We start from the raw sequence: 13,279 nt of genomic DNA, 5'->3' as shown, positions 1-13,279 counted from the left end.
ACTCTATCATGTTCCCACAACAAAACCACGTAATGACACATTCTCAGAACACATCCCTGTCATTCTCCTCACCATATAATTCTCATGAACATTAAGACTATAATTAAATTAAAATTTTGCTCTTTGCCCCTTTTTTTCCAATAGCAGTCAGGCAAGTACTAAATGAAAATGCAACCTTCAGGTCAACTTTTTAAAATGACTGTTTTCGGCCGGGCACGGTGGCTCACGCTTGTGATCCCAGCACTTTGGGAGGCCGAGGCGGGCGGATCACAAGGTCAGGAGATCGAGACCATGGTGAAACCCCGTCTCTACTAAAAATACAAAAAGTTAGCTGGGTGTGGTGGCGGGCGCCTGTAGTCCCAGCTACTCGGGGAGGCTGAGGCAGGAGAATGGCGTGAACCCGGGAGGCGGAGCTTGCAGTGAGCCGAGACTGCACCACTGCACTCCAGCCTGGGCGACAGAGCGAGACTCCGTCTCAAAAAAAAATAAAAATAAAAAAAAATAAAATGACTGTTTTCAAGTCTACTTGCCACCCTATTTGCTTCAATCCTACACAAAAAAAGTGATATAAAACAAGTAACATTAAACAGGCCAATGTAGCTATTAATTTTTTCTTTTCTTTTTTTTTTTTTTTTTTTTGAGACAGGGTCTTGTTCTATTGCCCAGGCTAGAATGCAGTGGTGACATCATAGCTCACTGTGGCCTCAAACTCTTGGCTCAAGAAATCCATCCACCTCAGATTCCCCACTGAGGGACTACAAGCACATGCCATCCTGTCCAGCTAATTTTTTTTTAATTTGCTGTAGAGATAGGGTCTTGCCCAGGCTAGTCTTGAATTCCCTGGGCTCAAGTGGTCCTCCCACCTTGGCCTCTCAAAGTGCTAGGATTACAGGCATGAGCCACCATACCCGGCCTTAAAATTCTTTTTTTAAAAATAAGTTGTATTGTGTATATTTAAGCTATATGACACAATGCTGTGGGATACATATATAGTAAAATGGGCACTATGGTGAAGCAAATTAACATATCCACCATCTCACATAGTAACCCATACCTATTAAAATTCTGAAGGCTAATGGTCATCCTTTGATGTTAAAGAAAGAATATTGTTATTCTTCGGAGTAACTGTTCTGAGTTCAGTTCTGATAGACTAGAAAAAGTACTTTGGCCAGACATGGTGGCTCACGCCTGTAATCCCAGCACTTTGGGAGGCCAAGGTGGGTGGATCACCTGAGGTCAGGAGATCAAGACCAGCCTGGCCAACATGGTGAAACCCTGTCTCTACTAAAAATACAAAAATTAGCTGGGCATGGTGGTGGGTGCCTGTAATCCTAGCTACTTGGGAGGCTGAGGCACGAGAATCACTTGAACCTGGGAGGCGGAGGTTGCAGTGAGCTGAGATCACTATTGCACTCCAGCCTGGGTAACAGAGTGAGACTCTGTCTCAAAAAAAAAAAAAAAAAAAAAAAAAAAGTCCTCTGGCATCTAGTATGAAGTTTTAAGCAATTTGACAGCAGGACTTTTTATTAGACTTGAGGGATAAATTTTTTCTGGACATGAATCCTTATTTACAGCATACTTTTTCATGAAATGACTGTACGGAAAAATATTTACATTTTATAAATCATAAGGACACTGCAGATACTCAAATATTGACGATTTGTTAGCCAGGTATTACCTCCTAAATAGTTAGGTATACAAAGTACCTAAAAGTACAACCCACTGATTCATTAATTATTTAACTAGTTCGTGGTCGCCACCAGTTGCTAAGAAAATTATTTTACTTTCATTAAATCACAAATATTTCAAAATGAGACACCATAACTTTCTGCCAAGAGCCCTTCCGATAGCAGTTTGGTGTCCCTAATCATTCAAAGGCTCACCTGACAGGTCCAACTCTTTAGTGGAAGACAAGTTAGCCAGACTCCAGCTGTCACTGCGGGCTGCCAGGACAAACTTGTGAGCACTGATGTGCTTGTCCCCAACCTTTATCTTCAGATCGCTGATGAAGAAAAAGATCCACATATATTAGAAAAATGTCATCATTACTAGGTATAGCTAGGATTCATAGCTGATAAACACATGAGTATTGATCAACATACATCTGCAAAAGAAAAAATTACAGCGAAAAATTATTTCTAGATGCTAGCACTGAATTCTGATGAGTCATCTTTATAATATGTTGCTAGAAATGTTTTCTATTGATAAATTCTGGCTTTAATTCACATGGCATGCTCTGCTTTCAAATACATCTTCTCATGGGATTCTTATGGTGGTGAACCTACAAGTTAAGTAGGATGATTAATATTCACATAAAAAGTAGAAGATATTTTATATAGACTAAAACAAGCTAAACCATCAGGGAGAGAAAGACAGAAAGGTTAAAGATGGTGATGACAGCTCTGAGGCTACAGTGCCGCTATGCTCCACAGTAATGCTCAAGCAAGGTTAAACAGAAAAACCGTGAACAAACTAACAAGCAGTCACGAACATAAAACCCAGTATCTGGGCTCCTGTTCTCACTAGAAACATTCAGACCTAATATTGACCATTTTTAACTCAACTACTTATAAAAAATGGGGTGAGGAAAAAGCTTTCTTTTCAAAACATGTTTCCATAATTGTGACACGCCATTATATGAAAAGATCTTCCTGAATAGATATTTATGTTTAACTCTGAAATGTCAAATGCTACCGGAGGAGACCATCTGGGCAGTTAACAAAAACGTCAAGATGACCCACTAGGCTGACACGAACACATGCCGTATGGCTATGCTGGCAGGAATCCAAAGTCACTGCCATCCTGCTTGTAGTTATATGTTTTATTTTCATATTTCATATTATTTACTAGGTTGGAAAGTCTTTGGAAACTAAATACACAAAAACCACTATATGGAAAAAAGAAAAAGAAAAAAAAAATACCATTACATGAATTAACCCATCCACTTAAAAGGAAACCCAAGCCAGGCATGGGGGCTCACACCTGAAATCTCAGCACTTTGGGAGGCCGAGGTGGGCAGATCACGAGGTTAGGAGATCGAGACCATCCTGCTCAACATAGTGAAACCCCATCTCTACTAAAAATACAAAAATTAGCCAAGCATGGTAGCAGGCACCTGTAATCCCAGTTGGTCAGGAGGCTGAGGCAGGAGAATCGCTTGAACCCAGGAGGGAGAGGTTGCAGTGAGCCGAGATCGCACCACTGCACTCCAGCCTGGGTGACAGAGCAAGACTCTGTCTTAAAAAAAAAAAAAACAGGAAACCCAAATAGAATATTGTTTGTATATAATGCTTGACAGAGACAGACACACTCTACTCTACAAGAGTATTGTCTAGAATACACTTAATCATCATTTGAAAGTATCAACAATTCTAGTTCTTTCAAAGACCAAGCTGTAACTAATGATATTAGATCACAAGATTAAGAGAGTATTTATTATTTCAAATTATTACAAACTGCTGTTAACACAGTAGAACATTATTAATGGTCAAAGAAGAAACAGAATACTCTATGCAAAACAGAACATCAAACTGTATCAGCACATCCAGTGACAAAGTGTAAAAAATTTTATGAAAACAAGAAGCTACCTACAAAGCACAAATAATTTTTAAACTCTAAATATATTTATAAAGTATTACATCCTAATAACTTAGATTTTCAGTCTGTACTGTTTCAACTACGAGTATAACTTTTAGCCACAAAATTACAAAAATTAATGTTTCTAGAAAATTTCTACCACATTCATGAATGTCAGGTCAAAATTCTATCTTTTGTAATCTGACATACCAAAGGGAAATAAAGATAAGGATTTCATCAATAATGTCTAATAATAATGTTTTAAAATACAAATGAAAACCAGAAAATCAGACAAGTCTAGTCCATGAGGATTCTATGTTGAAACAATTAAGGACCTAGTAATTTTTTTAAAAAACTTGATTCCACTCAATTAAAGAGTATTTCCTTTTAAAACATGGAAACCAGAATGTTGTAACTGGAGAGGAGATGAACAGTTTCGTGTTAGTTTCTCAAACACTTCAACAGGAAAAACTATAGGTTTGCCTGGTAAAAGAATGAGTACAGTAAATAACTACACATAGCCATCGTTTTTGACTACCTTATGGGACAAAACTGTTCTCCTGAACTTGAAATGTAGGCCAGGCACAGTGGCACACACCTGTAATCCCAGCACTTTGGGAGGCCAGGACTAGGAGTCTGAGACCAGCCTGGGCAACATACTGAGACTCTGTCTCTTATTTATAAATAAAAAAAAATTTTAAAAACTAAAAAAGGCTACCAGTTCCTTCCACATTTCTCAACTTAAAAAATTTTAAAACCTACACATCAGTCATTCCAGCTACTAAGATGTACATAAAAATACTATTTAAATTTTTCAACAAAATGCATGTTATGGGATAAAGGTATTTTTTCCCCTATGTTGGTAAAATATGTCTGCTTTAGAAATTGATTCCTCGGCCGGGCGCGGTGGCTCATGCCTGTAATCCCAGCACTTTGGGAGGCCGAGGAGGGCGGATCACGAGGTCAGGAGATCGAGACCATCCTGGCTAACACGGTGAAACCCCATCTCTACTAAAAATACAAAAAATTAGCCGGGCGAGGTAGCAGGCACCTGTAGTCCCAGCTACAAGGGAGGCTGAGGCAGGAGAATGGCGTGAACCTTGGGGGGCGGAGCCTGCAGTGAGCCGAGATCGCGCCACCGCACTCCAGCCTGGGTGAAAGAGCGAGACTCCGTCTCAAAAAAAAAAAAAAGAAAAGAAATTGATTCCTCAGTTTCAGTTACATCTCGACAGCTTAGTCCCCTATGAAGACTCCATTCCCCATCTGATACTCAACTGTAGATAACATAGAGTTTCAACCTTCTTTAGATAAAGAGCAGGCTTTTTTTTTTTTTTTTTTTTGAGACGGAGTTTCACTCTTGTTGCCCAGGCTGGAGTGCAGTGGTGCAATCCAGGCTCACCACAACCTCCACCTCCCAGGTTCAAGCGTTTCTCCTGCCTCGGCCTCCTGAGCAGCTGGGATTACAGGTGCGTGCCACCACACTCGGCTTATTTTTGTATTTTTAGTAGAGACAGGGTTTCACCACGTTGGTCAGGCTGATCTCAAACTCCTGATCCACCCAACTCAACCTCTCAAAAAGTGCTGGGATTACATGTGTGAGCCACCACACCCAGCCTTGTTTTTTTTTTTTTTTTTAGACAGGGTCTTACTCCATCCTCCAGGCTGGAGTGCACTGGCACGATCTCAGCTCACTGCAACCTCCGCCTTCCGGGTTCAAGCAATTCTCCTGCCTCAGCCTCCTGAGTGGCTGGGATTACAGACATGTGCCACTAAGGCCAGCTAATTTTTGTAATTTTAGTAGAGACAGGGTTTCACCACTTGGCCAGGCTGGTCTCAAACTCCTGGCCTCAAGCAATCCACCTGCCTCAGCCTCCCAAAGTTCCGGGATTACAGGAGTAAGCCATCACACCGGCCTAGGGCAGGTTTTAGAAGCTGAAGGGAGACTTGTTGGGAGTCCTAAGATCATACCATAACTAGCTAAAAAGTGACAGGAAGAAAACTGCCCAGTCTCATTCCCATTGTCTCCTAGAAGGACTTCAACGCAATGAATGCAAAATAAAATTACTAATCAATTGATATGTAATTGAGAAACTAAATGATGGGAGTTCTAACAGGAAAGAGCCTCAAAGAGTAGGAGAGATGTGTCTGTAACAGAAAAACATTAGGCTTCCCTGGGCCAGTAAGAAACAAACTTTTCACTTGTTCATGGAAGAAGAGGAAAAAAAAGACGATGGATTATATTTTACAAGAAGCTACATCTATTCAATTTATGGAACTATCCTTTACTCAGAATATATATTTCCTTTTTTTGTAATAGATTATTCTTTTATTTAGAAAGGGCTAAGTTGATAGCAGTTTTGAATTCTGAGTTATTTTATTGTTATTTGCATCCTCAAAATTTTGATTTTTTTTTTTTTTAAGACAGTCTCACTCAATCACCCAGGCTGGAGTGCAGTGGCACAATCTCAGCTGACTGCAACCTCCACCTCCCAGGTTGAAGCAATTCTTCTGCCTCAGCCTCCTGAGTAGCTGCGATTATAGACGTGTGCCACCACATGTGGCTAATTTTTGTATTTTTAGTATAGACGGGGTTTCCTCATGTTGGTCAGTCTGGTCTCAAACTCCTTACCTCGGGTGATCCACCTGCCTCGGCCTCCCAAAGTGCTGGGATTACAGGTCTGAGCGATCTATTTAAAATGTTATAATTATTTGAAAATTTTACTAAGTCTAATGTAGACTGAGCTTCTATCTCCCTAGTGGCTCAAGTCCTTCATTCTTATGTATATTCACATCTGTGTTTCTTTGCCATATCCAACATCCCAATTCAGTCTTTCATCATTGCTGTTCTGGACTATACGCAACATCACAGGTGCTCACCCTGCTCTTTTCTCTTTACAATTTCACCTAGATGACATTAGTATGCCTTTTTTTTGAGACAGCGTCTTGCTTTGTTGCCCAGGCTGGCATGCAGTGGCGCAATCTCGGCTCACTGCAACCTCCACTTCCCAGGTTCAAGCAATTCTCCTGCCTCAGCCTCCCGAATAGCTGGAATTACAGGCGCCCACCACAACACCCAGCTAATTTTTTTTTAGTTTCAGTAGAAACGGGGTTTCACCATGTTAGCCAGGCTGGTCTTAAACTCCCGACCTCAGGTGATCCGCCCGCCTTGGCCTCGTACGTGCTGGGATTACAGGCGTGAGCCACCATGCCTGGCCAACATTAGCATGTTAATCTTTATTTATTTTTTTATTTTTTTATTTTTTTAAGACAGGGTCTCTCTGTCTCCCAGGCTGGAGTGCAGTGGCACAATCTCAGCTCACTGCAACCTCCACCTCCCAGATTCAAGCAATTCTCCTGCCCCAGCTTCCCAAGTAGCTGGGATTACAGGCACCCACCACCACACCCAGCTAATTTTTGTAGTTTTAGTAGAGACAGGGTGTCACCGTGTTGGTCAGGCTGGTCTCAAACTCCTGACCTCAGGTGATCCACCTGCCTCGACCTCCCAAACTGCTGGGATTACAGGCGTGCGCCACTGCGCCCAGCCACATGTTAATCTTCTTAAAACACCACCCTGATTATGACAGTCCCCAAAACTGGAAAACACACAGCTCTACTTCCTAGAAGACCAAGTCCAAACTCCTCACCTGAGCATCCTTAATGCAATCTACACCGCTTTTCCCACCTCTCACTGCTCCTCTACATGGGCAAGTACCCTAAGCTGGCCCCCTCTCTGTCATCTAAATCCTCATATTTCCTCATCTTTGAGGCTTTTCTCAGTTACTGCCCTTACTTCTAATACCACTGTCTTTACCTATTAAATCCTATCCAGCCTTTAAGATCTACCTCAAAACTCACTTAATAACAAAAGCTAACATCCTATTGCTGCTACAACCAGTGAAAACAATTTTTTTAAGTTTTAAAAAGAAAAACGACAGCTAACAACTGAGCACTTACTATGTGCTATGCAGTGTTCCAAGTGCTTAACATGCATTTATTGATTTGATCCTCACAACAGCCCGAAGGTAAGTAGCAGTAGTAACCTCATTTGACAGATCAGGAACCTGGGGTATGTCATATAGATTGAAGTCGCATAGCTAGTAAGTGGCCAGCTGAGCTGCTGCTTTTTTTTTTCTGATGGAGTCTCGCTCTATCGCCCAGGCTGGAGTACAGTGGCACAATCTCGGCTTACTGCAAGCTCCGCCTCCCGGGTTTACACCATTCTCCTGCCTCAGCCTCCTGAGTAGCTGGGACTACAGGCGCCCACTACCATGCGCAGCTAATTTTTTATATTTTTTGTAGAGACAGGGTTTCACCGTGTTAGCCAGGATGATCTCCTGACCTCGTGATCCACCCGCCTCGGCCTCCCAAAGTGCTGGGATTACAGGCGTGAGCCACCGCGCCCGGCCCTGAGTTCTAACAGAAGCTGTGAGGCTCCAGAGTTCAACCTCAGCCATCATGATGCACTCTCCAACTAGTTCCAAGACTGTTTTGCTTTGATCATCTCAAGAGAAACGGACCTTTGCCCTCTGAATTCCTAGACATGAAAGCCAATTCCTGCTTGATTAGCAATGCTATCACCATGACTCTCTTTGCTGAAGATAAGCAGTGAACCAGAGACAAAAATTTTGCCTCAGGCCTGGCATGGTGGCTCACGCCTGTAATCCCAGCACTCTGGGAGGCTGAGGCAGGCAGACCACGAGGTCAGGAGATCGAGACCATCCTGGCTAACATGTTGAAACCCCGTCTCTACTAAAAATGTAAAAAATTAGCCGAGCATGGTAGTTTGCGCCTGTAGTCCCAGCTACTCGGGAGGCTGAGGCAAGAGAATCACTTGAACCTAAGAAGCAGAGGCTTCAGTGAGCCGAGATCTCGCCACTGCACTCCAGCCTGGGCAACACAGCAAGACTCTGTCTCATTAAAAAAAAAAAAAAAAAAATCTTGCCTCAAGGAGCTTCTATTCTAGGGAATACATTTGCTAATATCCTCATTAGAGAGAAATAAATTTTGGAAGACAGTGAATGAGAAAAGCTGTAGTGTGGCCCAGGAATAAAGCCAAAGGGCCTTCTGCATCCAGAAGCTCTGCTCACCTATACTGCTCCTGCTCGTAGAGGGCTGCCACGATGGCCAGCAGACGGCTGATGAAGGACTCGCTGCTGCTTTCCTTGTTTGCCTGCGCAGCCAAGAGAGTGCAGCGCTTCTCTGTCTCTGCCAGTTTCTTCTGCAGCTTGACATACTCTTGTCGTAGAAGCATCAAGTGCTTCTCCAACTTGGCCACCTCCTCTGCAAGGAAAACAAGGAATCAAGTTTACCGTGGCTGGTGTAAAGCAGGCGACATTCACTAGTCCCTCATCCCACAGATGGCAAAGCTCCCAAAGTGACCGGCCACTTGACAGTTCTACTATTTCTTAGTGATAGTCCTACAGGATCAAGAATGGCTTTGATGGCTGGGTACAGTGGCTCACACCTGTAATCCCAAAACTTTGGGAGGCCAAAGCAGGGGGAATCACTTGAGCCCAGGAGTTCGAGACCAGCCTGGGCAATGTACTATCTCCATGTTTTTAAATATTCATTAAAAAGAAAAAAAAAAGAATGGCTTTGTTTCAGGGTGCTGGTCACTGAACCAAGAAGACCATCATGGTTACAGGGATTTCTCCTCTCAGAAGCTCAATATTATACAGTATATGACAATGAAGAGATGTACCTAAAGATGCTGACAGGCACCTGCCCTGCAAATCCTTTACCATAAAGCCAGGAATTCTCCAGGAGAAAAGGCTACCAAAATCACCTAGATTTTTTGAAACCACTAACAGTAATAACAATTTCCTAATTTTCACATGTTCTTCTAAAAGCTTTACATAAATTCCCTCATTTAATCTCTCTTTTTTTTTTTTTTTTTTTTTGAGACGGAGTCTTGCTCTGTCATGAGGCTGGAGTGCAGTGGTGCGATCTGGGCTCACTGCAACCTTCGCCTCCTGGGTTCAAGCGATTCTCCTGCCTCAGCCTCCTGAGTAGCTGGGACTACAGGCACATGCCACCATGCCCGGCTCATTTTTTGTATTTTTAGTAGAGACGGGGTTTCACCATGTTGGCCAGGATGGTCTCAAACTCCACACCTTTTGATCCACCCACCTTGGCCTCCCAAAGTGTTGGGAGTACAGGCATGAGCTACCGCGCCCAGCCTCTTTTTTTTTTTTTTAAAGAGATGAGGGTCTCACTATGCTGCCCAGGCTAGACTCAAACTCCTGGACTCAACTGTTCCCCCTGCCTCAGCCTCCCACAGCTGGGACCACAGGCACATCCCACTGTGCCCAGCTTCATGTCATCTTCATGACAAGCCTACGAGGTAGGTACTGCTGTATACCAGCCCCATTTTAGAGGAGGACACTGGGGCACAGAGAGGTTACAGATTTCCCCTGGGTTGCAAGGCTGGTGAGAGGACAGGCTGGGATCTGAGCCTAACATTCTTATTCCAGGGCCTGTAATCATATTAACCACGCTCCCCAACCCTGGCACCTATCCTCCTTCAGGTGAGGATCAGAGCAGTCAATAATGGTTCAGATGGAGGCAAGCCATCTTCCACAGGTGCGTTGGGGCAGGTTAAAAGGTTGAGAACCACTGTATTTGCCTAATTAAATTCAACAAGCATTTATCAAGTGTCCACTAGGTGCTGGACACTGCACGATGGTAAGCGCACTCTGACATACCTGTCCTCGGAGCCCTGAGTTACTAAGAAAAACAAAGATAAATAATTTTTTTTTTTTTTTTTTTTTTGAGACAGAGTCTCACTCTGTCGCCTGGGCTAGAGTGCAGTGGCACAATCTTGGATCACTGCAACTTCCGTCTCCTGGGTTCAAGCGATTCTCCTGCTTCAACCTCCCAAGCAGCTGGGATGACAGGTGGGTACCACCACACCCGGCTAATTTTTGTATTTTTAGTAGAGACAGGGTTTTGCCATGTTGGCCAGGCTGGTCTCAGATTCCTGGCCTCAAGTGATCCACCCACCTTGGCCTCCCAAAGTGTTGGCATTATAGGCATGAGCTACCATGCCCGGCCATAAGTCAAATAACTTTTGTTATAATTTATAATTAAAATAATTACAACAGTCAAATGCAAAACTACAACTCTACATTAGAGAGCTAGAAGGTAAAAACAGCTATGAGAGCCTAGAAAGCAAGTTAACTGAAAAGGTTGGGAAAGGCTTCCCTGAGGAAGCAGTCATGAAACTTCTCCTTTGCCTGAGCTCTGGAGTCTTGAGAATGGATGAGATAGGGGATTTACACAACCATGCGAATTGGCAGCTTTATCAATCAAGGTCTCTATGGCTCCACAGTGCTGCTACAATCATCCTCCGGGCCTTGGCCCCTTCACCCCTCCCTCTTCCACATCACAGACATTCCAACTCTTGACACTGCCCTCAAGTCCATCTCCCATCCAACCTGCCTCATTCCATGCCAACACCCTGAGAAAACTGAGCTACTGCCAATAACTCCCACCGTCCCAGCAATGGTTCCCATCTCCCCTTTGCTTCCTCAGAAAGGGTATCTCCTTCCTACCCAAGTGTAATCCCCCTATGTGCTCCCTAAATCTCATCACTCTCCTCGCTCCTCAGGATCTTTGCTTTATCATCAACCACCCCATCTCCGAATTCCAGTCTCTTTCAACTGGGTGGTTCTAGTCAGCATATGAGCCAGTTTAAGTCTCTTATCTATTAAAGCATCCTACTTCCATATCACATCTGAAATCCTCAGCCCCACCATCTCTAGCTACCATACACCATTGTCTCACCTGCCATTCCCTCTTCTGTCCCCACCATCCCCTTGAAACTCCTCTCACCCATGACCTTCTAATTGCCAAGTCCAATGGACTCCTGCCAGTGGTTCTCCTCCTAGACCTCTGACACCACATCACACTGTTGTCCATCCCTTCTCTTATTTCAGCAACCACAATACCATCCTCTGATTATGGTTCTCTGTCTCTTTCACATGCTTCCCTACATCCTTTCCCATTCTTTTCTTTTTCTTTTTAGAGAAACAGGGTCTCTGTCACTCAGCCTGGAGTGCAGCGGCACAATCCTAGCTCATCACAGCCTCAAACTCCTCAACTCAAACTCCTGAAACTCCTGAACTCAAGTGATCTTCCCACCTCAGCCTCCAGAGGAGCTAGGACTACAGGTGCTTGCCACCATGCTTAGCTAAATTTTAAATTTTTTGTAGACATGGGGTATCACTATGTTGCCAGGCCTGGTCTCAAACTCCTGGGCTCAAGTGATCCTCCTGACTCAGCCTCCCTAGTACCTGGGACCACAGGTGTGTGCCATCACACCTGGCTATAAATTTTTAAGTTTTTTGTACAGATGGGCCTTGCTATGTTGCCAGGGCTATGTTGCCTTGCACTCCCAGGCTCAAGCGACCCCCCTGCCTCTGCCTCTGCCTCTGCCTCTAGAGTAGCTAGGACCAGAGGTGTGCATACTTGGGAAGCTGAGGCAGGAGGATCTCCTTGAGCCTAGGAGGTTCAGGCTGCAAAGAGCCGAGATTGTGCCACTGTACTCCAGCCTGGACAACAGAGCAAGACCCTGTCTCAAAAAAAAAAAAAAACCAACCAGCCGGGTCTGGTTGCTCATGCCTGTAATCCCAGCACTTTGGGAGGCTAAGGCAGGCAGATCATGAGGTCAGGAGTTCAAGATCAGTCTGGCCAGTACGGTGAAACCCCATCTCTACTAAAAATACAAAAATTATCTGGGTGTGGTGGCACGCAACTGTATTCCCAGCCATTCGGGAGGCTGAGGCAGAAGAATCGCTGGAACCCAGGAGGTGAAGGTTGCAGTGAGCCGAGATCGTGCCACTGCACTCCATCCTGGGTGACAGAGGACAGTCCGTCTCAAAAAACAAACAACAACAACAACAAAAAACAACCAAAGAAAAAAAGTTATGAGTAATAGAGAAGACAGGCAATTATGCCAACGCAGTAAACCCTGAGAGCACTCTGATAGGGGATGCAAATGGAGTGTGGCAGGAGACCTCCTGGTTTAAGCTAGTGTAAAGAAAATGTTCCAGAAAAGTAGCATCTTACTTCAAAAGATTTAAATAAAGCCTGTATTTGTTTGTAGCATACTGGACCCAGAAAATGCAAGAGAAGGTTTCGATCTTTTATTTTGTCAGATTCTCCTTTTAAGCTTGTATCAGTCAACAAATTTGTCAAACAGACAAAGTACATAAACACAGTACATTTCTCTATGAGAAATACAAATAATTATGAGCCCAAGCCTCGCCGTCTTTTCCAAGAGTTCACCGACAATAATGTCAGCCACTCACCAGCTGCTACGGAAGTCAGCTGAAAAGGATGGCTATAGTATATATCACATCTTGCTAGTTCAACCTGGTGGCTACAAAATTGTATCCCACTTGCGAAGAGACAGCCTCCAGGTTTCCGCAGTGGTAACTTTTCTTCCACAAGCACCCTGAACCCTCTAACCTTGGTTTCAATCATACCATATTCTAGCCAACCTAAATCTTTTGCTCCTCAAGAACTCCAACTCAGCATGACTATAGCTGGCTGGGGAATTTCCATTTCCATTTCACTTAAACTGTCAATCTGCAAATATTTATGCACTAAGCATTTTGACAGATTAGGAGGTGCCTCTTTTAAGAGTTAAAAGAGGAATCTAGGCTGGGTGTGGTGGTTCACACCTGTAATCCCAGCACTT

General features: G+C 43.8%; 1 protein-coding gene across 6 annotated transcripts in view; it reads right to left on the bottom strand.

Moving 5' to 3' along the window:
• The window catches only part of ANKFY1 (ankyrin repeat and FYVE domain containing 1), a 101,821-nt gene that overhangs the window by 71,325 nt on the left and 17,217 nt on the right, over positions 1-13,279 (bottom strand). For all 6 annotated transcript variants that reach the window (XR_010118306.1, XR_008653195.2, XM_055257884.2 and 3 more), the window contains exons 2-3: positions 8,664-8,856; positions 1,884-2,002 (exon numbers count right to left, since the gene is read on the bottom strand). Coding sequence is in view for 4 of the 6 variants with exons in the window: in XM_055257884.2 (XP_055113859.1) it covers positions 1,884-2,002; positions 8,664-8,856 (312 nt within the window). In the remaining 2 variants the exon portion in view is untranslated. The remainder of the gene's footprint in view (positions 1-1,883; positions 2,003-8,663; positions 8,857-13,279) is intronic.

The sequence above is a fragment of the Symphalangus syndactylus genome, chromosome 20 (genome assembly GCF_028878055.3).
Source record: "Symphalangus syndactylus isolate Jambi chromosome 20, NHGRI_mSymSyn1-v2.1_pri, whole genome shotgun sequence".
Lineage (NCBI taxonomy): Eukaryota > Metazoa > Chordata > Mammalia > Primates > Hylobatidae > Symphalangus > Symphalangus syndactylus.
The sequence above is the reverse complement of the archived record's forward strand: the minus strand, read 5'-3'. Positions and strand labels throughout refer to the sequence as shown.